The 27,745-nt window shown below is 38.0% G+C and overlaps 3 protein-coding genes across 11 annotated transcripts in view; all 3 read right to left on the bottom strand.

Annotated features, from left to right (window-relative positions):
* LOC107593231 (dystrophin-related protein 2-like) overlaps positions 1-3,197 on the bottom strand; it is a 154,384-nt gene extending 151,187 nt beyond the window's left edge. Inside the window, exon 1 of the mRNA XM_016282862.1 lies at positions 2,450-3,197. Coding sequence (XP_016138348.1) covers positions 2,450-2,612 — 163 coding nt within the window. The 5' untranslated portion in view covers positions 2,613-3,197. The remainder of the gene's footprint in view (positions 1-2,449) is intronic.
* A 741-nt stretch (positions 3,198-3,938) lies between these two features.
* LOC107593211 (centromere protein I-like) lies at positions 3,939-13,449 on the bottom strand. The gene is made up of 20 exons (XM_016282828.1): positions 13,107-13,449; positions 12,715-12,852; positions 12,407-12,525; positions 11,797-11,904; positions 11,612-11,660; positions 11,459-11,505; positions 11,230-11,319; positions 11,001-11,132; positions 10,188-10,313; positions 9,094-9,214; positions 8,872-8,966; positions 8,521-8,638; positions 8,211-8,275; positions 7,845-7,954; positions 6,818-6,953; positions 6,520-6,644; positions 5,814-5,862; positions 5,098-5,316; positions 4,636-4,677; positions 3,939-4,508 (listed from the first exon to the last, which is right to left on the bottom strand). Exons 1-20 carry the CDS (start codon positions 13,267-13,269, stop codon positions 4,368-4,370), a joined length of 2,193 nt encoding a protein of 730 aa, XP_016138314.1. The 5' UTR covers positions 13,270-13,449; the 3' UTR covers positions 3,939-4,367.
* Positions 13,450-14,899: 1,450 nt separating this feature from the next.
* LOC107593212 (transmembrane protein 35) lies at positions 14,900-27,699 on the bottom strand. Of its 9 annotated transcripts, none has more exons than XM_016282830.1 (11): positions 27,636-27,699; positions 21,256-21,265; positions 20,786-20,899; positions 20,600-20,666; positions 20,248-20,497; positions 19,903-20,008; positions 18,854-19,059; positions 18,182-18,278; positions 17,825-18,092; positions 17,630-17,746; positions 17,185-17,382 (listed from the first exon to the last, which is right to left on the bottom strand). In XM_016282830.1, the coding sequence occupies exons 1-11, from the start codon at positions 27,638-27,640 to the stop codon at positions 17,318-17,320; spliced, it is 1,305 nt and encodes a 434-aa protein (XP_016138316.1). In that variant the 5' UTR covers positions 27,641-27,699; the 3' UTR covers positions 17,185-17,317. The 9 variants fall into 9 exon arrangements, with proteins under 9 accessions (XP_016138324.1, XP_016138321.1, XP_016138316.1 ...); XM_016282832.1 differs by having other exon boundaries at positions 20,600-20,670; positions 27,636-27,698; XM_016282835.1 differs by lacking the exons at positions 17,185-17,382; positions 21,256-21,265; positions 27,636-27,699 and adding exons at positions 16,828-16,933; positions 22,172-22,248 and having other exon boundaries at positions 20,600-20,670.
* Positions 27,700-27,745: the final 46 nt, after the last annotated feature.

A 27,745-nucleotide genomic window follows, 5' to 3' on the forward strand; every position in this document is an offset into this window, starting at 1 on the left:
GTTTCTCTCTTGCCGAATCTGTCGCCATAACTCCTGACAATTTTAGATCCCTCCTCTAAGTGAGGCAAAACAAAAAAACAAGGTAAACTTCCCCTGGTAGTTCTCTGTATACAAGGCGTCATCTGAGCAAATAAATAATGTAGTCCAAAAGTACATGCTGATGATGTGCAGAGGGAAAGCAAATCACCAAGAAAATGAGTTACAATTCAGAGGTGTAGTGGCTCGCACTGCACCAATAAATGTTCTTGTCAAAATACATTCAAAACGGTGTCATCTCACAACACTTGCTGTTCATTACATACAATATTCACATTGACGACTGCAAGCGAGGGAATGGACATGCATGATTGGGGAAGAACAAAGAACGAATAAATTGTGACGAACGAATAAATGTTGAACGATTGGTAAATGTATTTTCAGATTGCACAAAATGATTGAAAATTCATGGTTCCCGAAGTCCGAGACAAAAGAATTTCCATTTTGAGCCATTCATGATTACAGTGGTAGTATCTTTCATAGAGATTTCAGAAGAGGATTTTCAACTGTAAGTCAGGTGCCAATCCTTAAAATTAAAGATGCAAACAAACCATTTACTTGTGTACAAAAATCTAAGCCTTTGAGCAGAACCAGAGAAATCTACATTCACTATAGCAATGACTTTTCCATGACTTTGACGTCTCCTTTGCTAGGCCTAGAAATCACACATTTAAAATTCCCTAATATTTCCAGGTTTCTTGTGTTCTATAACCCTGAATATGACAGCAAGGGAAAGGATGAACTTACATGATCTAAAAAAGAAAAAGGGGAAGAGGACTGTGACAGTGGCATAAACTTTGAATGACTCATGTGAATAACAAAGAGGATGAGCTGATAACTCAGAGTGATGACTCTTGATCATTTCAGCAGGATCACTGTCACTCAGATAGGGATAGACACTTATACTTTTCCTCTTTTTGTGGCTGTTCAAGCATGAACTGCCACCAGCTCTAAAGGCTGTCGGCGTTTCAAAGAACATCAAAGCATGAGTCACAATAGTGCTTTTAAAGAAGCTTCAACCTCATATTACACTACTGTGCCACAACATTGAAAATTTATGAACCTGATTTGGAGACAAATGTCAAAACCCACACTCATTTCATTTTTAAAATGTGAAGCACTGTCTGTCTGGAAAGAAGAGAGGAGGGGACTGAATTCTAATAATTACACAGTAAAAACAAAGAAATACAGCTACAAACATTTCCGGGGGCTGTGAACAACAAAAACTTATCAAATGTTTGTGAACTGTGTTCTTATTTAGAACTGATTCAAAAAAGAATGATTCATATGAATCGGTTCTTTTTAGTGGAATCAAAAACATACAGTGCCACCAGTGTTGTCTGATTTCCAAACGAATCATACCTTGTTGGATTAACGAATGAATAATACGCCGTTTATTGCTACCAATAAAAAACATCAAGCGTAACTAAATTAAGATACTCGTACTACGAGACTGTTTTCTGCACTAATACAGATTCTACATCTGAGAATCAATGACCAGTGTACATCTTATGAGTGGGTTCTTTAAGTGAATCAAAACCATATCTCTTGCCGTAGATTCATGAATGACTAATATAGGCTACTGTATATCCACGTTCGTTTTGGCAAATCAGCAAACTTTTGTTAATCTGTCAGAGCGGTTATTGAATTCATTTACAATTAGTAGCTACTTAAATAATCCACTTAAAATAAAGACTAGGTTGGACTTTAAAGTCGTAAGATTTAATACAAATAATTGATTTGTTACTGTTATATGCGAGATTTTATTAAAAATAAAAATGAGAGCAATTCCATTTAATAGACAGTCCCTTCCAATCATTGGATTGCATTCTTCTCTTAATAAAAACTACGAAAACACTTTGCAAGAATTAGATTTTTCCTGATAAATTAATCTTGTTCTGTTAAAATCTGAAATGATCTCATGCCAACCGACTGCTGAGGGCAATGCCATATGAATTGCATTTCTTTTCCCCTATGAATATTTCTCCCTCAAAAGTAAAAGAACAGCTAACGTTAATGAAAGAGGAATCGGAACTAGAACCCTTCATTCTTTACGATTACCGTTCCTACAGGTTACATAGACAAGCTTAATTCAGCTCATAAAGTCACCGGCAGATGACTGTCGTAATTTAAGCGACACTTCCAAGATATTTTTCTTAATAAAGCATCGGACAAGATGATAAACCACAAGATATGCTACACTGGCTTCACGTGTCAACCGGTTAGACAAGAAAGGCGGTCCACATCAGGCCTTTCTATAAAGCACCGATCGAGGAGTTTGCATGAATAATAACGGACATCACCGGCTTGATTTATCTCGCGTCTCTAAACTGAAACTAAAGGCTTTGCGTGAATGGAACGGTTCTAGCCATCGTCGCGGCACACTTGTCAAGTACAGCAAATAAAGTCCTACCTTTTTCTTTGAAAGGTGAGAAACTGCGAAAGTGGAGCACTTCAGATTTCCATTTTACACGGACGCACAGATGAAAAGAGGAAAGCTGCGGGATGAGAGTGGAGAAGTGATGATCGGGCAGACGGCGATGAACGAATAATCTCTCGTACATGAACAAGGACATCAGCCGAGCGAGGTAGATCGTGTAGTTTTGCGCTCGCAGAATTCATCGTTTGAAGTTGTGCACCTGCCTCTATTCATGATAACGCATGAGCTGTAATCCCGGAGGTGTGCGCGTATTCTTCATTCACTCCAGGATGAAGTTTGCTGGACGGCATCGTGACGCGCTCGCGCTGAAAATAGCTCGGACCAGAGAGGGGACACATCGTCGCGAGGCATCTCCAGAGCCCTTCATAGACACGCAGACGTTTATGACTGAGACGGGCTGTAGAACGTAAAGCCGTAGAGCTTTGCTCACACTGCCTTGATGCTGAGATTTCCTAGGATGCACTTGGACCAAGTTACCTAGGGGATGCTTACATTGTTTCTGTGGAAAAACAAGTCTTTTTTATTTTTTTTAAAGAAGCAGTCTTTATAGAGTTTGATTTAGTAATAGGCAGAATGTCTGCATTAAAATCACATTACATCTACTTTGAGGTCTTTGAGCAAACCAACCTATTAAAAATGGCTAATTATGCATGCTAAATGTAATAAGCATTTTAAACAATTCATATTTTGAAATGATGCATTTTGAAATATTAAAAACAGATTTGTTGTCTGCAGTCACCCGGATCCAGTACGTATTCAGACCAGATGGTGGATCAGCAGCTAGAAAGGACCTCCACAGCCCTGAAAGACAGCGAAGACCAGGACAACTAGATGAGCCCCAGATACAGATCCCCTGTAAAGACCTTGTCTCAGACGACCACCGGGACAAGACCACAGGAACCAGATGAGTCCTCTGCACAATGTGACATTGCTGCAGCCTGAAATTGAACTGCTGGTTTCGTCTGGCCAGAGGAGAACTGGCCCCCCGACTGAGCCTGGTTTCTCCAAAGGTTTTTTCTCCATTCTGTCACCGATGGAGTTTTGGCTCCTTGCCGCTGTCGCCTCTGGCTTGCTTAGTTGGGGACACTTCATTTCCAGCGATATCGTTGACTTGATTGCAAAGATATTATTTAAACTGAACTGAGCAGGATGATGACATCACTGAATTCAATGATGAACTGCCTTTAACTGAAAAATTAGTGTTTACTATTGTCATTTTGCATTATTGACACACTATTTTCCTAATTAATGCTGTTCAGTTGCTTTGACACAATCTGTATTGTTAAAAGCGCTATATAAATAAAGGTGACTTGACTTGAATTACTCTTAACACAACTATACTTTGAGACAAATATCACACAATAGCTCTAAATCACTGCAAGTTAGCAGGTCCCCAAATAAGTCCAGTTTAATGTAAATGTAAATGTCATTTACAAAAACAAATGGCAAAAGCCTGCACCACTCTGCTTTACCTCATGCTGGATCTGAGAACAAAGGATTTATTTTAATATCAGGTCGATCAATGATACATAGCCCATTAGGTTTACAGAAATAAAAAAACAAGACTATTAATCAATCTTTGATCATCAGTTTTAAATCGTTATAAATAATGAGATTTTTTTTAATATGGCAGTAAAAACAGTCTTTTTTTGAAATATTAGGGATTTATCACAATGTTTTAGGTCCGTTTTCTGTACACAAAAGATAAAAAGCAAAAAAGGTCTAAAAGTACACAACACTAGAAAAGACTGGAAAGTCACAAAATGGCTTGTAATGTACATTTAGTATTTACAGTTATGCAAGTGGTTCCTTTCTGCCCTCTTACGGAGGATGACTATAAAATATATACATGTTTTATGAACACCCCTGACACCTGGACTTCCTGCCAGCATCAAGGCTGACTCTTGGGCTGCCCGTCTTCTTGACTATTCAACGTGGAGCCGTGCCCAGTGTTGGTCTGAATAAAGTTGTTGAGGCCATCAAAGCCTTGATTAAAGAGAAACTCCATATACCAGTTCCAGTACTTCCCGGTCTGCAAACATGAAAAGAAGAGTTATGGTGTGGAATATTGCAACCGAATATGACTGATTGATACATGCTCTCATGTTGACCTGAAATAAGTAGTTTTTAATAAAAAGGAGATGATATAACGTTAGTACCTTTATAGAACCGAGATCCACATTCTTCCTCTCCGGCCAACACTGATAAAGAGAACACATAAATATTAATTGTTCTCCCTTTGCTCTAAAGTAGTACACTACTGAATGTTGCAGTCGGACCAAAAAAAGGTACTTGTATTATTAAAGATGATGAAAACTCCAGTCTCACACAGCTTCCATGAATAATAAAATGTGATTCTGTATTAATGGATCCTCTATAAAAGAAACATTAATACCACATTTATCTCCTCGTCCATTCCTAAAGTTATTAGAGAAAAGTGGAGGCTGTGCTGTCCCCAGGAGTGACACAAGGCTTTACACTTGATGTAATATAATCATCTAATTAGCTTGCGCAGCTGAGTCCCTTTCCTTCGCTCCAAATTAGATGACAGTCCAAAATCACTGTACGATTACAAACTCTCGTGTTTTTAAATGTCACTAGTGTGAGAATCTCTCACTCACCCTCTGATGAAATTCGATGGCATAGCTGAAAAGCGCCGGGTGGTGGATGAGATCGAAACGGCACCAGGGTTCTGCCACTTTGCTCAGAGCGATAAGATCCTTGTCAATCTCAATATCTGAACCAGGGCTGCACCACCAGGAGTTCCACATGGAGTTCACCATGGCTTGAAGGTTCCGATTAAACTCCTTGTATGTGTTTCTGCTAATGTGGAATGTTTGCTGCAATGTGAGAAAATATTAAACATGAAACTAAATGAATAAGTCAACACCTGTCAAGACACATTCACAGCTCAATAAAAAGTGTAAATGAAAATTCCACAGAATGCTTGTGGGTACAATAACACCTTGGTGCCACTAAATGGATCTAATGGGTTACAGTGTGAGACAAGAATCACCTATATATTTTAAATGACAAAAGTGCAATGCTGTGATCAATTTATTTGGCCATTTTATTCACTGCAATTCCAGTGCCATGCTTTGTCTCGCTGGGATTCAATCAAGAAGACTCCATTTCTCTTTTCATCCCCAGCAGGTAAGGTGAGGATTACAGCAATAGCCTCCAGGAGCTTCATTGTAAATTCTTAAAAGCACAGCTTGAAGGTCCTTCTAATTTACCCATTATGAGTAAATTAATCAGACACAAAACCTCTTGCATACACAGTTGGCTTTTCTTGACTTTGCTATGTGTTCATTTTATGACACAGTTTCCTCATTACCTCTCTCTGCTGCTCTTGTTTCTTAGCCAAGGTCAGATTCTTCCGGTATCTGAGAAAAGGATATAACAACAGCATTTTATTAATAAAGCTAACATATTATACTAGTCAAGTCAAGTCACCTTTATTTATATAGAGCTTTTAACAATACAGATTGTGTCAGAGCAACTGTACAACATTAATTAGGAAAATAGTCTGTCAATATAGACACACTAGAACTATTTGTTCTATTTAAAAAAAGAGACATGAAATAGTTTAACGGCACTATAAATCCCCATCAATTTTCATTATATAGAAAGCAGTAGCTTAGATATTCGTCCATATTGGCATGATAAATAGCAGACTTTTGATTTTTGAGTGAACCTTTCCCTTTAAGGCCTTCACAGAAGCACTGAAAGGTTTGCGTGCCTAAGTAGATGAAAGGATCTTCATACTTCATTTCCTCTATTGCTTACAGGCATCATGCCATGGCAATGTAATGCATTTGAAGGTTCAGGCTGCTGCCCTCAGATTAGCCAGCAGCACACAGGTGTCCCACTGCCATGGGAACTGCACATGTGATGAAGAGGAACTTACCCTCACCCAAAAGTTCCAAAAGAAGATGCCCTTAATCTAGCATGGCCAAGCTAACATCACAAGCAGAAAATCTCTAGGATTGACCAGAGTGATAAACTAACCCATAAAGCTTATTATAGCTCACATATAGTACCTGAACATGATGTAGCCAAGCCTATCAACGCTGATAGAGTCTGTAGCAAAGAGAGCTGGGTAAAAAACCCCAGCCGGAGGCATGATGATCAGAGGCAAACTGTACTTCAAAAACATGTCACACACCTAGACATGATGAGAGAAAAATGTCTGCATTAGCACAAAGACATTAACATTAACATTAAATCTACTAGACGAAAATCAGCACATAAATCTTAGTAAAACTCAGGGTGGAACTTCGGTTGATGTCACTTTGCCAAGAACATCATGTTAATTAAGTTAATCATAGCTGAGTGTACCGTCTCATAGAAAGCAAGTGTCTGGTTGAGCAGAAGAACATGGCAGTTCTCCAGACGGAGTCCCTCAGATGCCAGCAGTCCCACAAAGCGAACCAGCTCCATAACTGAGTCCATGAAGCCAGACAAGGTCATAGTTCTAGGAAGGGGAGTGCATTATTCTTTTCACTCACTTTTTTGAAAGCATACACAAAATAACATGTGAAAAACTATTTTTCCTTGCAGAAAGTACAAAATAAATCAGCTAAATCACACCAGATGTGTCTTTGTGCTATGCTTGGCACCCACACAATTCGCACAGAGACCCAAAGCGAAAAAGGGAATAATGGGTGTACCGCATTGATGCATGGCACACCGGCGCAGTCAAACAGGGTTTTGCCCTTGCTCATAATTTCTCCTTCAGCTGTGCACATCAGTAATGTAATAAAAAAAATAACCAAATCAGCAGTGAGAAAGAAGCAATACATGGCAGGCGAGGGAAAAAATCCACCGCACTTCATTACACACCGTTCCACAGAACACTTTTAGGGTAAACGAGGTTCAGACGGAGCCCGACCACAGGAGCAGTTCATTGATCTCTTTTAAATATAAAATATAAAGAAATCTGCAGTGGTAAACCTCATGCAAGACTTTTAAAGAGTACAATCATTGGAGTGTGGTCCCATTTCTTCAGATTATTTCTGCAATGTTTTCCAAGACAGTGCGTTTTTGACTGAGTCATTAAAAACTCTCAGAGGACTCGGTAAAGTGCAAGTCACATTAAAGACAACAGCATTCGCAAGTTATTTAAATACTAGAAAGCAACATGTTTCCAAGACTACTCAGCTGGAAATAATGCTGGGATTTTATCGGGATTTGATAAGAATAAGTATTTAAGCATTTTTGGCTATATTAGTATTGGTTAATACCATTTTATCTGCCTATACAGCCTTGGTTACATCAGCAAAAAGAAAAGTTGTTTATTTTTGAAAATGTGTTGATAACTAACTAAATACTGTCGATTTTTATTTCATATTTTTGGTATACTCACATGGTGCTGTTGCTGTTAAGACTGATGTCCAAACCGCCCTCCGATGCGCTGACGGAATGCCATGTCAGCCACTTCACCAGCATGCTATTCAGACACTCGATGACACTACACTGTGAGGAGGACAATGTGAAAAGGCACACTCAGATAAGAGCGGGAAAAAATAACAAATCCTGCTTTCAACTGCTGTGAGCTTAATCACACCACTCAAATAACATCCCAGGAAGTGCAAAGATGCCACGGCTTTGTTTAGAAAGAGTAATTCACATGTCTGAACGATTTTAGCATTCATTGACAACCTGGCTCAAACGGTCATGCTCGTGCTTGATACAAACAAACAGAAAGAAAGACAAACAACATCATACAAACCTTGAAAAATACTGTGGATGTAAAATAAAGTTGCTTCAGTGGCTCAAAGAGAAGTTTATGCATGTCTATAGATGAAGAAAAGAAACGCTAGGTTACAGTTTTACTTACACTGACCAATAAAATGCTGAAGACAATGAAATATGTTATCTGATCAATGAACAATGTAGAAATGCCACTATCATTAGATGTAAGGACTGTTTTTCTTTTGGAACGCTACATGCACTAAATCAGCAAATGCAAAAAGTTATGAGAGCAGAAATGGTATTTCTTGAATTCCTCTGGTTGCAGCAGAGGTAATTGGGACACTCACAGAAGCTTGGCATCAAGGGGATGTCACTGAGAAGATCCAGGATCTGCGGCCGGAGTAGACAGCCGTCCCACACTCTCAGAAACTTATAAAGAAAACTCTCCGTGCTGGAGAATCCCTCCTGAGAACAATGCACATATACAAACCCTGTCAACGTGGGATTTTACAAGTGGGGAGATCATTCAGGAATGCAGAAGAGAAAGAAAGCAAGGCAGAAAAAAAAAAAAGATTGATAGATGTCCTTGGGTTTGTGGAATAAACTGCGACATGTTTCTGATATTAAACATCCAACCTTGAGGCTGCCAAGGTTAATTTCCTTTTGGGTAATACGTGTCTTTTGTTGCTTGGTTGTACCTGAAGGAACTGCTGTGTAAAGAGGATGGTGCTCAGGAAGCGCCAGGCTTCAGAAGTGTTGTCAGAACTTCCATCCACAGGACATAGCAAAAACTCTGCCCAAAACATACAAGAATAAACTGCATTATGATGCTGAACTGGAATTTGAATGGGAACTGTAAAGGCAGGGGGAGACTTTAGATAAGCTTGAAAAGCTTTGGTATTATGACATGGAAAATGTACCCTCTTGCAATGAGTGTCCAAGCCAAAAGTTAAGGCGCAGGAAGGCAGATTCATCTTGTACACAGTCCAGGTAGTGCAGAGCCAGAGCTGATCCCAGAAGCGAACCCATCTGGGCAGGCAGCTGAAAACAAGTTATGACTTTAACATTAAGCTGCAATATGCTATACAACATGCATCTGCACAACACAGAGACAGTATATCATAACCAAGAGCTGTCAAAACAACTGGAGGCAAATAAGCCAATTCAGTCATACTTCTGGCTCCTTTGAGACCTGTACTGAAACTGACAGTTTAGTACAACAGTTTAGATGAAACACATTCCACCATTCTACATTCTCACTCTTTTCAAAAACTGTAATTTGTGTCAGTCTACAAACAGCTGCCTCACAATATGGGACTTCAACAAATAATAAATAAATAAAACTAAGTGACAGATTGACAACGGACATGGCTGAGTCTTTCTGTAATTAACAAGCAAATGTATCATTCATCTGAGAAATGACTGATTCTAATGATGGGGTTGCCACAGTGAGAAAGAATCAATGATCTTTCCCCATGGCCACAAATGAACAGTTTTTTTCCACATGACTGACTCTTCCTCAATCCTTTCCTATTGCAGACTGCAAAATCCCCCTAAAAAGTGGTGCAGGAACACTATGACGATATTCATTTTGTGAAGTATTTTGAAGCAGAAATGTCTGCAGACCATTAAAAGAGATTAAATAAGGCTTATCAGGTCAGTGGGTCCGGATCTGTAAATATTTTATGACTTGTCAATTGAGTGTAATATACTGTTTAGTACTTACAGACACGACAGTGTTGATGAACATTAAACAAGAGGAAAATTAAATTTTACATCTGAGAAATTTGACTACCGTGACAGATTCTGCAGTAATATCAATTAGATGCCAGACTTGATGACATACTCACTTGATCAGTCTTGTGAAGGCTTAGCTCCACCAAGAGGCCAAACAACAGTAGTGCAGATCCGTGTAAATTTGATGAATATTATGCAATATGGCATTTTGCATTTAAAGAGCCAAGAAATCAATATCCTATTATATTGCTAGTCAAGACAAAGACATGTGCATTACCTCTATATTGTGAATGTTCTCCAGTAGCTCTTTGAAGGAACGGAGCTCCTGCAGGCGGAACACCTTCTTGTTGGAGTTGCTGTCGAATGCAGAGCTCAAGGGAGGTATCGCTAGGTGATGTAGTTTCTGTGGACATTAGATAGATTCAGTTTATAGATTAACTGATACATTTTTTTTGTTGTCCCCCATTCATATAATTTCAGAACTTGCATATTTAAGACTGGAATATACAAGGCCAGTTTTCTGCCCCAATTTCCAGTCTGGAGGACTAGTCAACTAGTGCCAATTTTAAAACACATAAGTTGCATCTGAAATGCAGTGTGTGCTTACTGTGTGTGCGCACTTGTATGGATTAAATGCAGAGCACAAATTCACCATACTTGGCCACACATCACTTCACTTTCAATTTCACTTTAAACCAGTAGGTGAAAAGTACCTGAATGACCCACTATTATTGACAAAATTCTGAAGTTTTCTTTCCCATGAGGCCACCACATGAGACAATTTGTGAATTGCATTGTGAAACAACGCACCTAGCACTGGTAAGTCATGTAACAGTAACAACGTAACAACATGGTGGATGAAGTGCATCCAAATTTGGTCACTGGTCTCCTGGCAACAAGGTGCATTGTGTTTGGACCAATTTGAAAGTCTGGTAGCATGTGATGCTGCCTGCTTAATTTATGATGCCCAGCTTTTAGGCAAGTCTAGTGTTTTAAAATCTGTTAAAATTTGTGATGTGTGTAACAGCCTTTAGTTGACAAGTCAGTGTTCCCTAAAGCTCTTTACAGTATTACAAAGATGACATCTTACCCGCTTTCTGGAGGATGGCTTCTCTTTCACATCCAGGCTGAGGCTCTGATCAACTAAAACAGCACTCTTGTTTTTCCTCTGCACAGCACAAAGAGCCACTTTCCAGGTGGAGTTGTGATTCTTGAATCCAGTCTGAAAAACAAAAATTTGCATTGTCTAAGAGTCTGAAACACCTGGCAGAAGAACAAAGCTCTGTTGGAAAAAACAGTAATGAATACAATACACTAACCCTCACTCTTGATGGAAGAGAGAGCGTCACTAGGTCTGGTCGGAACACTTTGTAGAGTGCTAGAAGTTGTGTGAGATATGGCTGTCTACCCTAATAGGAAAAAGGGGAGAAACACAGTACTAGTCAAATGAAACATCCAATTACAAGAAACATTCTCTAGCACTACAGTTAATCTACATTTAAGATAAAGGCTATTGAGGTGGGGTTTTTTTACAGATGGAGTCTTTACCATTTTGGCCTGAATATCCAACAGTTTCCTGACTCTGTATGGGTGAACTACGAAAGTGGGGGGAAAAAAATCAGAATAACAAGCAAGTAACATCACGTAGTACTATTACAGCATTTACAGACAAAAAATTAAACCACTTAGTCAACAACTCACCATGTTCCCGCATGGTTAAAAGGTACAACAAGTGGCAAATAAAAGGGAACTGGAAGAAAAAAAAATAGCCTAGTAAATTAACATGGAAAACTTTTTTTAATGCAATTATAAAACATATGCCAGTAGATTTACAACATGGACATATCCTAAATTAGAAAAAAAAAACTTTACAAAGCACAACTAACCAGATTTTCTTCGGTCACAAAGCTGAAAATGAAGCCATAAATGGATCTCAAGTCATCTTTGCAGTCAATCAGGTCAAAAACAGTGAGCACCCAGCGGACAAAGAGAACCTTAAAAGAAAAGATATGAACCAAATGTTCAAAAATAGCAATGAAACAGAAGCAGTGACAGATTTTGACAGGGACAGATACAAGACTTGGTTCTATGCAATGGGTGTTGACTGGATTTTGACATGTGGGTGATGCACTAAAGAAAAATGGAGTCAGATGAAATCAAGCCTGCAGGGGTGGGTTTAAGGGGGGACTAAATAACTGTCAAAGTCATAAATGCATAACCAGAGAGAAGTCCGTCATTCCACCATAAGACAGAGACATGATATTTTGATTCAAATTTAAATAAATAAAAAAATAATAATAATAATCTTCAAAAAAATTAAACAAAGGAAGAAAAAATAATAATTAAAGAACATATACAGATGAATCTTTCAAGATTTATAACATGTATTTAGAAAATGGCTTAATTTTCATTTCCGATACCTCATTTTGATACCTATGAAGCAAAAGCAAATGACAGCCATTTCACTAATGACCAGATACAATCGACAGCCCTCACCTGTGCATTCATTGGCATTTTCCCTACACACAGCCACGACACCCCCTTTACAATTGCCTCCTGCGGCACCACTGTGGCAGGTAGGAGAAACTTCAGCACCCGGGTACAGTTCGCAGTTCCTGTCGGATGAACTGAATTTAATCATCTGTGCCATAAACCCCTAAAGGCACTCAGCAGAATGAGGATGAGCAACTGCTGATATGTTTGATTGTGATCTAATTGCCATGTTTCTCATGATGAATTCCTGCTCATGTTATAATGTAAACAAATACAGCTGAAGAAATCTGTGCATCCCCTAATTATATTACCTGCATTGAGGCTTAAAGCCAAGTCCAGTAGCACTGTGATGACCTCCGGAGGAAGACCCTTACTGAGAGCCACTGTCTCCACCCTCACCATATTCCTCTCCAGCTCATCATTCCCTCTGACTACTGTGCCAGCTTCCACTGTAACACACAACAATACATGTAAACAGATATTATGACACTTAGATGTGACACAGTATCTGATGACGACACCCTTACACAGGTAAACAAAAGACCTTAACAGACCTGAAGTCGTTATCAGAGTTACTAAAGGAACAAAAACAAAAGAACTAAAGGAACAATTCATTAAATAGAAATGTGTCCCTACTATTAAACTGTAACCCTCTAAAATAGTTTTTGTAATCCGTTTCTATAATGTTTTATGCTGCACTTACCCCGAGACAAATACTTCACCGCGAGACCAAAGGGATCCGCCACGCCTTTTCTCTTTTCTTTTTCTGCCAAACGCAAACTTCTGTTGCTCACAGAGGAGACGGAGGAGTCTATTTCTCCGGACGGTTCGGAGACTAACCCCGCCAGGTTAGATAAATCGGCCATTTTTTCGCTACATTATATTATTATTTGCTCTCTCTTGCGTGTTTGCCTCGGTCGCTGAAGTAACCCATTCAAACCAAACGCCAAATCTGCCGCGACCGTTTGGACATGCGCACTACATCACTTCCTGTACTGCCACTAGCGCAATGAACTGAAAGCGGAATAGCTTTACTGCAACAAATATGTTATTAATATATAGTTGTTTCAGAATTTTTTTTTTTTTCATTGAATTCTTCATTTGCATTTATCGTTGTTAAAACATAAACAATTGTGTATAGTTTTAAATATTAACAAAGCAAATTAGATGCACACTCAAATAAATATCAAGGGAAGTTCCACGAGTGCAAAATATTATACGGCTAATATTTTATACGTGGCTACTGTGTCTATGTGATTTTATTATTATAAGTGATTATTATTATTTCCAAGGTATCACTGGAAGACTACTACTCAGGGCTTTCCCAAAATAGGCTTACGACGCTTGAAACGCAGCCCAGAGGCCAGAGCAGTACTGAGCCTCTTCTACTTCATGTGATATTTTATGGTGGTTGGCAAACCAACGTAGAAAGTGCTTATCTGCCACTTACTGGACTGGGATGAGCAACGTCAAAGTGGTTGAAAAATCAGTTAATTAATATTCATTATAAAACAGCAGAATGTCAGACCAAATTTTGAGACATCAATATAATGAGTTGACTATATTTGATAAATAGATTGGTTGGTATTAAATGGAAAAGAACTGTAAAAGAAAAAAGGGCACAGTGACACTATTATGTGATGATACTCTAATGATGCATACTCAAAATACTATACATCCACACTTTAAATATTTCTTTTGGTGGATTACATTTTTTATTTTTTTTTTGTGAGGATAATAATTTTGGAGGATCATTTGTTTTTGTTTACATTGCATTGAGCTTAAATATACTAAATAGCATATATGCTGCAATATTTACATTATTAGCATAATGTGGTTGACCCATTTACAGTTTAGAACAAGAATATGCTGATGGTAACATTCTATTCATAGTTAAATCTGTTTAGTAAAAAGTGAGCAAGACATAAAAATCACAAGTGGTGTTTTTAATACTGTCACCAAACTCCATGATAAACTGCATAGAGGTTTTATTGTCAGCATCTGCATGCACAAACATGAGTTTTTCCCCCCTCACTGTCAAAAGTGTAATATGACCCCTTCTGTGTAAACTACGAATGCACAATTCAGTTCATGAATTAGCTGGGCATTCTGGTAAAGGTTTAGACACAGGTCATGACTCGTGTTCTCTGTTAGGTATTTTTACTCAGTTACAAACAGCAAATTATCAGTATACATTCAAACATATCAGACACGTTTCTCAATTCTACTCCTTCCAGCACTGTGCATTTAGAATGTATCACTTATTTGACACACCTGATTCATCTCTTCAGTTTATTAGTAATGATGCATAACCTGAATTTAGTATGTAAAATTAGTAAGACACCACAAATGAGCAGTGCTGGGTTTTCAAGAACAGTATAAAGGAACAAATTAATCTAAAGAAAATACAGTAGATAAAAATTTTTTAGTAATAAAAATAGTAAACCAATTTGGTAGTTCTATGATTCAAAAGGAGAAAGCAACCATAAGAAGAATCCAAGGATACGATTTTTATTTGACTGTTATTGAGAGACAACCTTGAAAATCTAATTTGATAAAAAGAAACAAAGAAATATTATTATATGCAAATTAAAAAAGAATAATATGCAGAACATTTCATGTTTTCAGTTTTGATGGTTGTAACAGATTTTGAGGCAACAGAGAAGTTACTGTCTGCCATCTGACTCGAACATTTAAACAAATGATGTACAGCATTTTTAAATAATAAAAAAATCAATGTCAATGTAAACAGAAACGGTTTTATATAGTATTCATCGACAGTAGTTCAAAAGTAAATAAACCATCACAAAAATTGTTGACATTTGAAGAAACCTGTATCACAGTATAATCTTAAAACTGGCATTTTGGATATTGTTCAATGCAGGGCCAAAATAATAATAACAATAAATACAACAGGGAATTACAGTAGTTTAATCTTTTGTTGTAAAACCACAACCAAAACAGTTTCCACAATGGTGATTGTCCAAATTGAAAATTTGTATTTTAAATAAGAAGCTTTACAGGTAAGACATGAGGTAAAGGTAACATAAGATCTGGTTTTCAGGCTTCTGATATGTAGCTGTGGGACATAAATCACCTTTTGGGACTACTGTCTTTTTTTCCGAGCACCTTCTCTACTATCCAGAGAAACAGATCTGTTGCCAGGCGCTCTTTCTGAAATTGTGGAGCTAAGAAACTTTGACTTTGTTCTTTTCTTGGGCAGTGATCTGCTCTTCTCGTCTCTCCTCCCTCTCGGGCCGGTCCTCACCCTGACGAGCAATGAGCAGCCGACACGTCAGCAAAATACCAAACACTAGGGCATGAGCATAGCGTTTTAGAGGATCTCCAACCAGCTGGTGGAAGAAAAGCACCGCTAGCATGACCAGTAGCAGAATAAAGTTGGCCACGTCTTTTGGTCTCCCTGGCACAAGGGTCAGAACAATTCCACATCCCACCTCAAGAGTCCCAATAATCTTGCGTAGAAGTACAGAAGAAACACCGATTTTTTTCAATGCCGGAAGGGCCTTTGCATAACTCTTGTACGCCCTTTTCTGGAAAGTGAACAGAAACATTAAATTTACATTTTTGTCAAGAATATTTAACATTAATACATATGTTACGCATGTAATGTAATGTTGTATTATGTGCACTACAAAAATAACAGATGAAATGATACAGCAGATAGATAGATAGATAGATAGATAGATAGATAGATAGATAGATAGATAGATAGATAGATAGATATATATGTGTGTGTGTGTGTGTGTGTGTGTGTGTGTGTGTGAATGTGTCTATGACATCAGCACAGCAGCTGCTGCACCTGCAGATGGAAGATAGAATTTGCTGGAAAGCGGCGCCATTGCTTTATCGTGAGCTGCTTTAAAAGGATCGTTTTAGAACGATATTGCAAAATAATCATCACACGTCATATCTGAGAGCGTTTCTTCTGTTTATCACAGATGATGCGCATTGTGATGTCATAATTGACCTATTTATGCGGTAATGAAACAATGTTGCGGCTGTGCATAGAATGCGCTGTTCAACTGCTCCAATTATGTTTTACATAATTCGACTCATAATCAGGATTTTAATTACGTCTTTCTTATATCTAAGATTATAGATGGAATTAAATGAAGTCTATCTTATATTCACCGACACATCCAAAACAAAGAATGAAAATTAAATTACACAAGCAGGCAGCGACAGCACTAGCGGACATCTTATAGAAAAATGCAAAAAGAGCCAGTTACTTTCGCACCCCCTCCTAAAACAAAGCCGGTTGCCTCCAGCTGAAGCTTCATTTGCGTACATGTATGCTGCTAAGCGACGATCACTTACCATTTCACTATAGGCATCTTTGCTTAACCTTGGTGTGAGTTTAATTGTACCCATGAACACGAAGAACAGACCCAGTGCAAAGGAAAGGGCAACAATGGTTATGGTTCTTGGCGAGGCCATCTTCTGTAAAGTCTCCTTTCGATTGGCATCCGTTGTCCCGCTCCAGCTTTCTTCACTGTCCTGCTGAAGATGCTGAAGGGGGAAGGGCTTGATGAATACAGTCAAATATGGCTGCATGTCATTCCGCTTCAGTACCAGGGAGCACCATTAGAGGGCGCTGCGTTTGATCAATGTCATAGACATAAAGCCAACTGCAGTGCAACTTGCAAGCAGTGCTTCTCAACACTAGGAGGCTCCAGCACACTTACAAAGACACCGCAGGATGTTCAGAAACAGTTTTGTGCCATTGTCAGCAAACGTATTCCGTTTGTTTAGACTACAAAACAGTAACTTCTTTTTGCAGACATTGATAGCAGACTTCTGTTTGGGTAAAAGACATTGATAAGTGGTTCAGCATGTCATCCATCCATCCAAATCTTCCATTTCTTCATAGGTCTTCATTCTTCTTTTTCATTACTATCCCGAAGCCATGTCCTGTTCCTGTCGGGCTTTGAGAGCCAAAATTGCTTTTCGGTAAAGGTCTATTAGGAAACAGGCAAATTAAATGCTTTAAATTAGTCTCCTACTTTTCTACAGATCAGGGCTGTCTGTGTTCAGCAAATGCTTTGGTTTGTTTTATTGTTTTAATATCAATGTAGAAAAATGATTGCCAATAAATATAAAGTTTATATACAATTATGTTGAAAAATTCCTCCCACAAGGCCTAAATTTCCCCCATGAGCAGCCATGATCAAAATGAATAGTGTTATAAAGGTCACTGATTCTTACCGAAAGTAGTTGAAAGATCAACAGGCTGTGCATAAGCTGCTGGAACTTCCTCTGTGTTTATCTTGTTCTTTCTTTTTACTTTAACGGTCTTCTTTTTTCTCATTCTTTCCTCTTTTCCTATGAATACATAGTTTAAAAGCATGAAAGGAAATAGGATGCAGTATTTCAGTTCTAATGACACTAAAGTTTCAATACCTCTAGAGGGTCTGGAGACCTCGCTGTTGGGGGACTCTGGTAGACCCGAGTTCTCCTCTTTTACTTTGGCTTTGTGTTTCATTTTCCTTCGTTTGGGAGTCAGTAATGCACTGCTGGCTTTATCTTTCTGGCTGTTGTGGTCCTGTTCTGCTTCATTTCCTTCTGTCTCCTCCACCTCGTCTTCATTTACTCCTCTGCTTGGACTCTCCTTCTTAATTTTAACCTTCACCTTCTTCTTTTTGCTTAGTTTCTTTTTTAAAGAGTTCTCCTACAATGCCAAAGGGTAAATCAATAAGTGTCAAGTCAATTAAACAACAGTACAGTTTTGTTAAAAATTCCATGATAAAGATATTTAACCTTATTTAGAATATTTTGGAATGGCTGCAGAGTCCCATTTTTCCTCACAGTTTCATTGTGCTGTTCCTGACGGATATCAGTTTTGCTTGTACGTGTTCTACAAGACAAGATGAGTTGCATACATCTTATTATCATATATACAAATGAGATAATATGATGTATGCAAATGTTTGGGCCAGTTAGAAATTGTTCTTATTATTCAGAAAGAATGAATAATAAAATGTTAATAAGAAAAGTGATAGTAAAAAAAAAAAGCCTATTTTAAATAGATACTCTTCTTTTGAGCTTTCTATTCTTAATTATAATAGACTATATAAAACAACTGTTTTCAACATTGATAAAAACATTTTAAAAAATGTTTCTTGAACACCAAATCAGCATATCAGAATGAATTCCGAGGGATCATGTGGCACTAAAAACTGTAGTAAAGTAATGGCTGCAAAAAATTCAGCTTTGCCGTCACAAGAATTATATTTGAAATAAAATAGAAACAGTTATTTTAAAGTGCAATAATATTTCCTAATATTACTGTTTTACTGTATTTTTGATCAAATAAATGTAGCCTTGGTAAGCATAAGAGACTTCTCTAGCAAACATTTAAAAATTGTGCCGATCCCAAACTTTTGAACGGTAGTGTAAATACATATTATTTTATATAAACACATCCCTTACTTTTCCTCTTTAGATTTGTTCCGGCTCTTCTCCATTTTTCCTCTCCTCTCTTTTTCTTCTGGCCCTAATGGTCGCCTCCCGTCTCTCATCACACGGGCACAGATGTCAGGGTAGTCCAGGCACACGGCTCGCAGTAGCCATCTGAGACCTCGCAGAGTCTTTCTGTCTGACCAGCGACGCAGGTCCATTGAGGCAGAACATGACTCCTGTAGATTAAGAACAGACTGCTTAAAATACTCTGTAATAAAGCTACTGGTAACCGGTCAGAATGTTGCCATAAACATTAACATGGTATATGTGACCCTGGACCACAAAACCTGTCATGAGGGTAAATGTTTTGAAATTGAGATTTCTACATCATATGAAAGCTGAATAAATAAGCTTTCCATTGATGTATGAATATGTTAGGATAGGACAATATTTGGCCGAGATACAACTATTTGAAAATCTGGAATCTGAGGGAACAAAAAAAAAATCTAAATATTGACAAAATCGCCTTTAAAGTTGTCCAAATGAAGTTCTTAGCAATGCATATTACTAATCAAAAATTAAGTTTTAATATATTTACAGTAGGAAATTTACAAAATATCTTCATGGAACATGACCTTTATTTAATATCCTAATGATTTTTGGCATAAAAGAAAAATCAATAATTTTGACCCATACAATGTATTTTTGACTATTGCTACAAATATACCCCAGCGACTTAAAGGGATAGTTCTGCCAAAAATTCTGTCATCATTTACTCACCCATAACATAAGATATTTTGAAGATTGCTGGTAATCAAACAGTTGGTGGTTGCCATTGACTTCCACAGTAGGGAAAAAAATACTATGGAAGTCAATGGCAACCACCAACTGTTTGATTACCAGCAATCTTCAAAATATCTTATTTTGTGTTCAACATAAGAAAGCAACTCATACAGGTTTGGAACGACATGAGGGTGAGTAAATGATGACAGAATTTTCATTTTTGGGTGAACTATCCCTTTAAGACTGGAGGTTTATCTTATGTTTTGAATATGTCACAATTGTTTCACAGTACTCACGATGTGACAAAGGGAACGGCTCTGGTTGACCAGCCTCTCTAGAGAGAGAATTTCAATGAGTTCATTTCCCAGCAGAGCATTTATTTTGTCCTGTTTATTTGCCAGCCTGTTATGAGATATAGATAGAGATGGCCAAAATAAGCTGGACTGCAGGCAAAATTAGACACACTGAAGATAGTACTGCTATTTGTACCCGAGTTTTATATTGATTTTAAAAACGGAATAGTTTGGAGCATTGTCAAAGAAAATAATTTGAAAAATATTATATGATTTATAATAATAAACTGATCTTTTTTCATCAGAAAAATTATTTAATAATAACATTTGTGAACAGGGCTATCTTACACAAGAAGAGGTTTCCCTGCTACTCTTGGATGCTTCAGTAAGTCCACCAGAGCTTCTTTGACCTCTTTCATTTGTTGTCTGTCACTGGAATCCACCACAAAGATGATGCCGTGAGCTTCACCGTAATGTTCTCTCCAAGACCCCCGAACCTCAGGAGCCCCTCCCATATCCAGTATGTTAACCAAGTAGTTCTCCACCCTTAATTCAGTGCGGACACATCCATGAGTGGGACCTACATCTCCAGGTGGCACTGAACAAAGTATCATAACATTAAAACTCAACAAAATGCACAGTCAATTTAGCAAATCTCTCACTGATGTAATTTAACATTTATTCAAATGACCTAAATTACCTCTCAACATCCCTCTGACACAAGATGTTTTTCCAGCCTTGTCCAAACCAACCACTAGAACCGTGATCTTCCTAGAACATTTTCAAACAGGGTTATTTAATATGTGGCATTTGTTGATAATAGGCTGACCCCTTCTGATCAGCAACAATAACACCAACAAAAAAACAGATAGAATTGTATAGGTACCTCAGTGGTTGCTGGAGTTTGGAGACCCAGCTGCAGCAATTGCTCATGAGGTTGAACATGTTGACCTGAGGAGGAGAGCACCAGGGAGAGCACCATCGTCTCCTTAACTCGTACCTGAGTGCAGATATCGGAGATACTCAATCATTTGTACTCATGGCCTTAGAATACATGTAAACCCCAGCTGTTGTGTCTCGCACAGGCATTAACCTTAAGCATTAAGGATTCATTAGTTACTTGAATTTCTGACACCCACACCATCCCCTTAACACCTGTAATGCTTGAAAAGCAAATACAAAAAATGGTCAAATATAGGATCAGTTTTGAGAAAGAGCCATCCTCACTTTGTTTTTGAGTATTTTATTTATAATTTAAAACAAATATATTATTTAGTTTTTAAGTATTTTATTCATATTTTAAATGTATTTTATTCTTTTAAAATTATTATTAAAAATACTTAAAATATTTGTAATATTTTTTAAACATTTACATTTATAGACATGTTTCATTTTACAGCCAAACAAAAAGAAGTAAAGAAAAACTTTATAAACTCTTAATTTTACAGTCAAATAAAGGTGTATAAAAAACAGCAAAACAAAAAGTAAAAAAATAAATAAAATGTAAACACACATTATATTACAACAAAACAATATAAAACAAAACATCTAACCTTTTTAAGAATCACCATAAGCCATGTCTTTAGCTGTCATGGCTTTAAGAGATCAAAACACTGCAAAAGAGCTGATTAGGCTTTGTTTTTGAGCCAACTAGCAGAATAAGATCTTCAAGGGCAAAATAACCTGCTCAAATTCAGATAGCAGCTTCCTATCCAGTGCAAACACATAGTAGTCTAATTACATTTACAGGTGTCTGAGTTGTAGGAAGGTTTGCGATTTTAGTGCTTGGTCCATCACTGTACATCTGTTCAGTCCCGTAAGCCTTTAAAGAGTAGTCTGAGTCAATTATACTGTTCTCGTTTTGAACACCTGACCCCTTTATCCAAGCAGCATGTGCTGCTGTAGCCCACCGTGCAAACACTCTCTATGTTTGTAAATGTAAAATACGTTTAAACATTTTTTTCTACATAACAAAACTTTCCAACTGACACCTTACACATAATTAAGGATGCTACAACTGTAAGTTCTAAACTGCATATTTGACTACAGATACAAAGCATCAACATGTTAGTCTGGATTATTAAATACAGACTGTAAACTGTAAGTTTCAGAGTGTTTGGAGACCACTATAATATTCAGTGTACTCCTCTGCACAATCACATGTGATCATAAACAGCATTAATGAGTATACAGACATATGCAGAGACATAATACAGCACATCATATCACATATTTAGAGTTAATGTGCAGTCAATAAAAAAATATTACTCACAGTAGTATGTCAGACTCCATGTGTTTTTGTTTGTCTCTCCAGAGACATTTTGCACAAGTCTGCTAAAAACTAATCAGGCTTTACTTATTCCTCTAATCCGGTCACCTCATGTGGGAGGAGCTTAGAAGGAACACCATCACATCCTTACAACCAATCATACAGGAGACAAGTGACAGCTGCTATTCTGCATGGTTCAGCTGGGCTAAATGTAGACATCTGCCAGGTTATTTTAAGCTAAATATATGTAAACATCCTAACAAATACTTTGATTTTAGTTATAGGGAAAGTCCATAGACATCTGCTTTGAGGTAAATGAGAAATATGTTATCTACTATTCAGTCTAATGTCTACTACTCAGTCATATTACTGTGTAGTAGAGCATCATAGTGTGACGTCATCCTGTTGTTTACACGCCACTTGCAGATAAATAATCCAAGTGACACAGGCTCACTTGTACGTGCTTCTGAAATCTCCATCTTCAGAAGACTATTGCATATTCACAGAGTTCAAATTAACACCAAATCAAAATGGACAATTCTTATTTTTATGTAATATTGCAGTATTGTAAATTATTTATCCGTGCACATCCCTATTTTTTTCATTCATGTGATCTCTTAATCTTTAATCAAAAACAATAACTTCCCCTTCTCTGATGACGTGGGCATCGATGGTACAAGAGCTGGCCAATAATCCATCCTGTCCAGCTACCTGTCACTCATATGAGATCACAGCAATTAGCAGACAACAACGATCTAATTAAATCCTGATGGACAAAATCAAGTTCCGTCCCTACATTTTTTCTTGTTTGAGAAGCCGGATGTGTCACAATTGGGAAGAAAAGACGATCTCAACTTTTGTTTCATGCTGATTTTAACACAAGGATGATAACGATAATGACAATTATACATTTTTAATTCATTCCAAAGTTATGAGAGCTACATCATTGGAATCACTTTCAGAACGATTTTTTTTTCCTGTTGATGAATGGTAAAAAATATTGACAGCCAATTAGAATCCACCCGATTTTAAAGAGCTTAAGCATTTAAGGCACTAGACAACTAAACAGCTAGCTACGCTTGCTTATAATAAACATAGTCATATTGTGAGTTGGAGTGGACGCCAATATAAATATTGTTATAGTTATGTAGTTATTGTTCTTGGTGTGAATGGGCTTTTAGCCTGAATTTTTTTCCCATTAAATTTCAAAAGCACACAGTATTCAAAAAGTATTTAAATGTCTTTGCATTACATAAAATATCAAACCAAGTGGCATTTGCAAAGAAATAAAACCAACTAACTTTACGTTTCTTTCTTTTTTAACCCTTTGACGCGTACGATCACACCGGTGTGATCAGTCTTGGCTGGTCCCTGAAGCGTACGATCACACCGGTGTGATCAGTCTTGGCTGGTCCCTGAAGCGTACGATCACACCGGTGTGATCAGTCTTGGCTGGTCCCTGAAGCGTACGATCACACCGGTGTGATCAGTCTTGGCTGGTCCCTGAAGCGTACGATCACACCGGTGTGATCAGTCTTGGCTGGTCCCTGAAGCGTACGATCACACCGGTGTGATCAGTCTTGGCTGGTCCCTGAAGCGTACGATCACACCGGTGTGATCAGTCTTGGCTGGTCCCTGAAGCGTACGATCACACCGGTGTGATTAGAACTTTCAGTGCGTCACGTCATCAACTGCTGAATTTAAATCCGCTTTCGCGCGGAGCCAGATCGGACGCGCTGAGCGCGTGTCATATTATGACAAATATTCATTGTTTTCAACCATATAATACTTATTTTAGGGTTCAGACATTTAAATACACATAAGTACTAGCAAAACCATACATTTACAGTTTGTAAAATGCACGCTGATGTCTATGGAAACGACAATAATGATCCTTACAAATATAATCTGACGACATGTTTTATTGATATCATATACAGATTGTGTAGGTAACTATAAAGTTTACTCTGCTCTTCTCCCAGTTTACCGGAGACCTACTTTAACGTGTTTCGGGAGGAGAGGATGAATTTGCGTGTTGTAAATCCCACAGCTCGGATGCAGCGCGAACTAACATGGCGGCGCCCATCACCCGCTATAGATCAACTAACACGGTCAATATAAAAGTGTTTAAACTACCAAACAGATTTAATTGCACATATTTCAGAATCGGAATATCAGATATTTCATAATATAGTGAGCATGTTTGTGAATATTTTGAATAAAACAGGAAAAACGAAATAAAAACGATCCATGTGTTACACAGATCTATTGTGGCTGCGTTGTGTCACATGACAAGCATGACGCGTCGCCATGGAAACAATAAGGCGATACATTTTAAAATAACGGTCGCCTAAAAAAAACTCACGCTGGGGGCTCAGCTAGAATATTTTAAACTGACGTGCGAATTAATAATTACTTAACCAACCCATTCCATTCTCATTTTTTGGTCAATCTAATAATTTTAGTCAATGTCTTGCTTTTCTTTCTTTTTTAATAATTACTTAACCATATTTTGTGATATTTCTACATTTTAAGTGTAGCAAATACTTTTCGGAGCCATTGTATATGGTCAGTTATACATTTTACAGGAATTATAACAGCATCACTGCATAACAGTCAATTTCAGACCAAACTTCAGTGACCTCACCATGACTATCTTTCCTGCGCCTTTAATTCATGTCAGGTAGACTGTAATTATGGTAATAACATGCAGTTTCGGGCTCCCACATCAAAGTCTGCGTCTGTCTCGGTCACAAGATTCCAAGTCAAAGGTTGTTCTAAGCGCAGTACACAAACTGCGCTGAATCTCAACCTTTATCTAAATCAATTACATTTGAATGAACAAATATGAGACATAGGCGTTAGGAAAGATTATATGCTCTGATCACTTCCTGTTTTATCAGCTGCTTTTCATTTTCCAAGAATTTTAGAATTACAGTTGAGAACACAGTGTTTACATCTGATGGAGTCACTGTGAGGGTCTGATAAGCTGCAGCATTGAGTTTCCTGAGGTGTATGACATACATTTGACCACCAGAAATCCAATTCAAGACTTTGTTTTTCTGTTTAGTCATTTCAGGATCTACACCAGTGTTTCTCAACCCTGGTCCTGAGCGCCCCCCAACACTGCACATTTTGTATGTCTCCCTTATCTGACACACCCATTTCTGGTCGTGGAGTTTCTTTTAATGAGCTAATGAGTTGAATCAGGTGTGTTTGATTAGGGAGACACACAAAATGTGCAGTGCTGGGGGGCGCCCAGAACCAGGGTTGAGAAATACTGATCTACACTGAAAGCAAATTTGATGGTGAAACAGATTTCACTCAGAAACTAGTACATTTCACAAATAATTACAAAGAAAAAGGAAATAACATTAATTTTGGAAGTAGAAATACTCCAATCATCTTTATTTATAACTTCAAAAAAAAAATCATTTTTCCAGTGAATTATAAAACGCTTTAGGCATGCATCCACATATATCAATTCGAGTGTTTCTCTGAAAAATCAAATTACTGAAGGTAGTTCTTCCACTTAAAACGGAAGTGAGGCAACTGTCAAAACAAAACAAAAGCAACATCCTCTTTACTTCTCTGTAGTCTGATCTGATTAAGTCATTACTGGCAGGCGCTTACTTCATCTGCTGACTAAACTCATGTGGAACCTTGAGTGCAGGCACAACCCCCTGTCAGCTGGCCATGACACAAATGGAAACAGCTCAGTGACCATGTTGCCGGTCCTTACAGCAGCTCATTTAATACACCCAATTCCATGATTCACAGGCTGGACAACTGCACATACCACATTATCTAAGATCCAAGAATTCCACAAGCTCATGTATTTTACTAATCACTGCATTATCCTAAGATTCACTGGGAATTTGAGAGCTTGACAACTGTGGATCTGAGTCAGAGAAGGCCATATGCATTCGTTTACTGATCATGGCTAGTTCAGTTTGGGACAATCAGTCTGTGAGGGTGAGAATGCACAGCAACAGCACTACTGCGTGTCTCTCCTCATGTAGTAAAGATATTCAACTGACATGCTAAATCTCTCTCTATACTGAAAATTAGATTTGAAGAAAAAAAAAATACTTTAAAACAAATCTAAGATGCAGGTGCTTTCAAATAGCCATTGTTAGTGTTTTACTATGTGGCTGCCATAGGCAATGGCTGTTTGCAATGTGAGTATTTACAAGGCTTGTTTATGGCCATGTGAGGCCCCTGGGACACCAGACGCTTTGGAGGCTCTCTCTTGAATTTCTATTTAATGTCTAAATAGAGGCACAAGTACATAGTTGCAATTGTGAGAATAAACACACCACATGTGTAATGTATTACGCAAGACACAGCGGACAGTGAACACAGCTACAAAGATCATCGGTTCCCTTCTCCCCTCCATTCTGGACATTTTCCTTGCACGATACTCCAGTAAAGCCACCAGTATCGTGAAGGACTCCACCCATCCCTCCCATTATCTCTTCCAGCTCTTGCCATCAGGAACACGGTAACGAACCCGCTCTGCAAGACTGCTCAACAGCTTTTTCCCCCAGGCTGTGAGAGCCCTCAATTCCAATGACCTCACCCCCCTCTGAAACCTCATCCACAGCCCTACCTCCTGAAACCAGGATCCTCTCACCCCCCCATACCCCACTCCACTACATGTAAACCATTGAAAAGCTCAAAAACATTGTGCAACTCTGAATGTGCTACACACAGGTGAGTGGGCTGGACAAATCACCTGTAGAAACGCACTCTTTTCTCTCTAAATGCACCAGACACTTTCTTATAAACACTCCATGTTACAAGAACTTAACAAATGTTTACTTGTGAATGCACCACAAATCATACTGCACTATTTGCTTCTTAACCTTAAATACCTCTTTTGCACAATATCATGCACAGTTATTATGTAAAGTACTTGTATAATCGGTCTTAGGGTATGTATATGTATAGTCAACTATTTATAGTATATGCATAGTTAGATTACCGCTTTCAGTAAGTTAGTTATGTATAGGTTTAAAAATTGTTCTTACGTCTAGTGTTGTATGTTTATATTTATGTTTATTTATGTAGCACCGTGGTCCTGCGAGACACGCCATTTTGTTCCACTGTCAAGTCAAGTCAAGTCACCTTTATTTATATAGCGCTTTTAACAATACAGATTGTGTCAAAGCAACTGAACAAAAGCAGATGGAAACGTAAAGCTGTTGTAAGGATAAAAGAAACTAAAATATTTTGATCTCCTGAGAAACAAACAATACACTGGCATCTTCAAGACACCCCACAGAGGGGTGGTGCAGGAAACGCCTCTCTCACACATATGCATCAGTGCCTTTTCATCTCCTCCCTCCACTGGATTCACTCAAAATGGTCAAGAATATAATGTTCTAATTAAGTTGTACGAAGCTAGATTAGCTGTCGGGGTCTAGACAAAGGTGGTCTAGAAGAACCGCTGATTAATACTTTGAGCATCAGATGTTGTTGAACTGATGAGCATCTTAGCTCTGGTGATCATAAAAAAATGTATTAAGATATACAAGTCAAGCAAAATACTGTATATTATTAATTAAATATTTT

Source organism: Sinocyclocheilus grahami, unplaced genomic scaffold, assembly GCF_001515645.1.
Source record: "Sinocyclocheilus grahami isolate Dianchi unplaced genomic scaffold, SAMN03320097.WGS_v1.1 scaffold167.1, whole genome shotgun sequence".
NCBI lineage: Eukaryota > Metazoa > Chordata > Actinopteri > Cypriniformes > Cyprinidae > Sinocyclocheilus > Sinocyclocheilus grahami.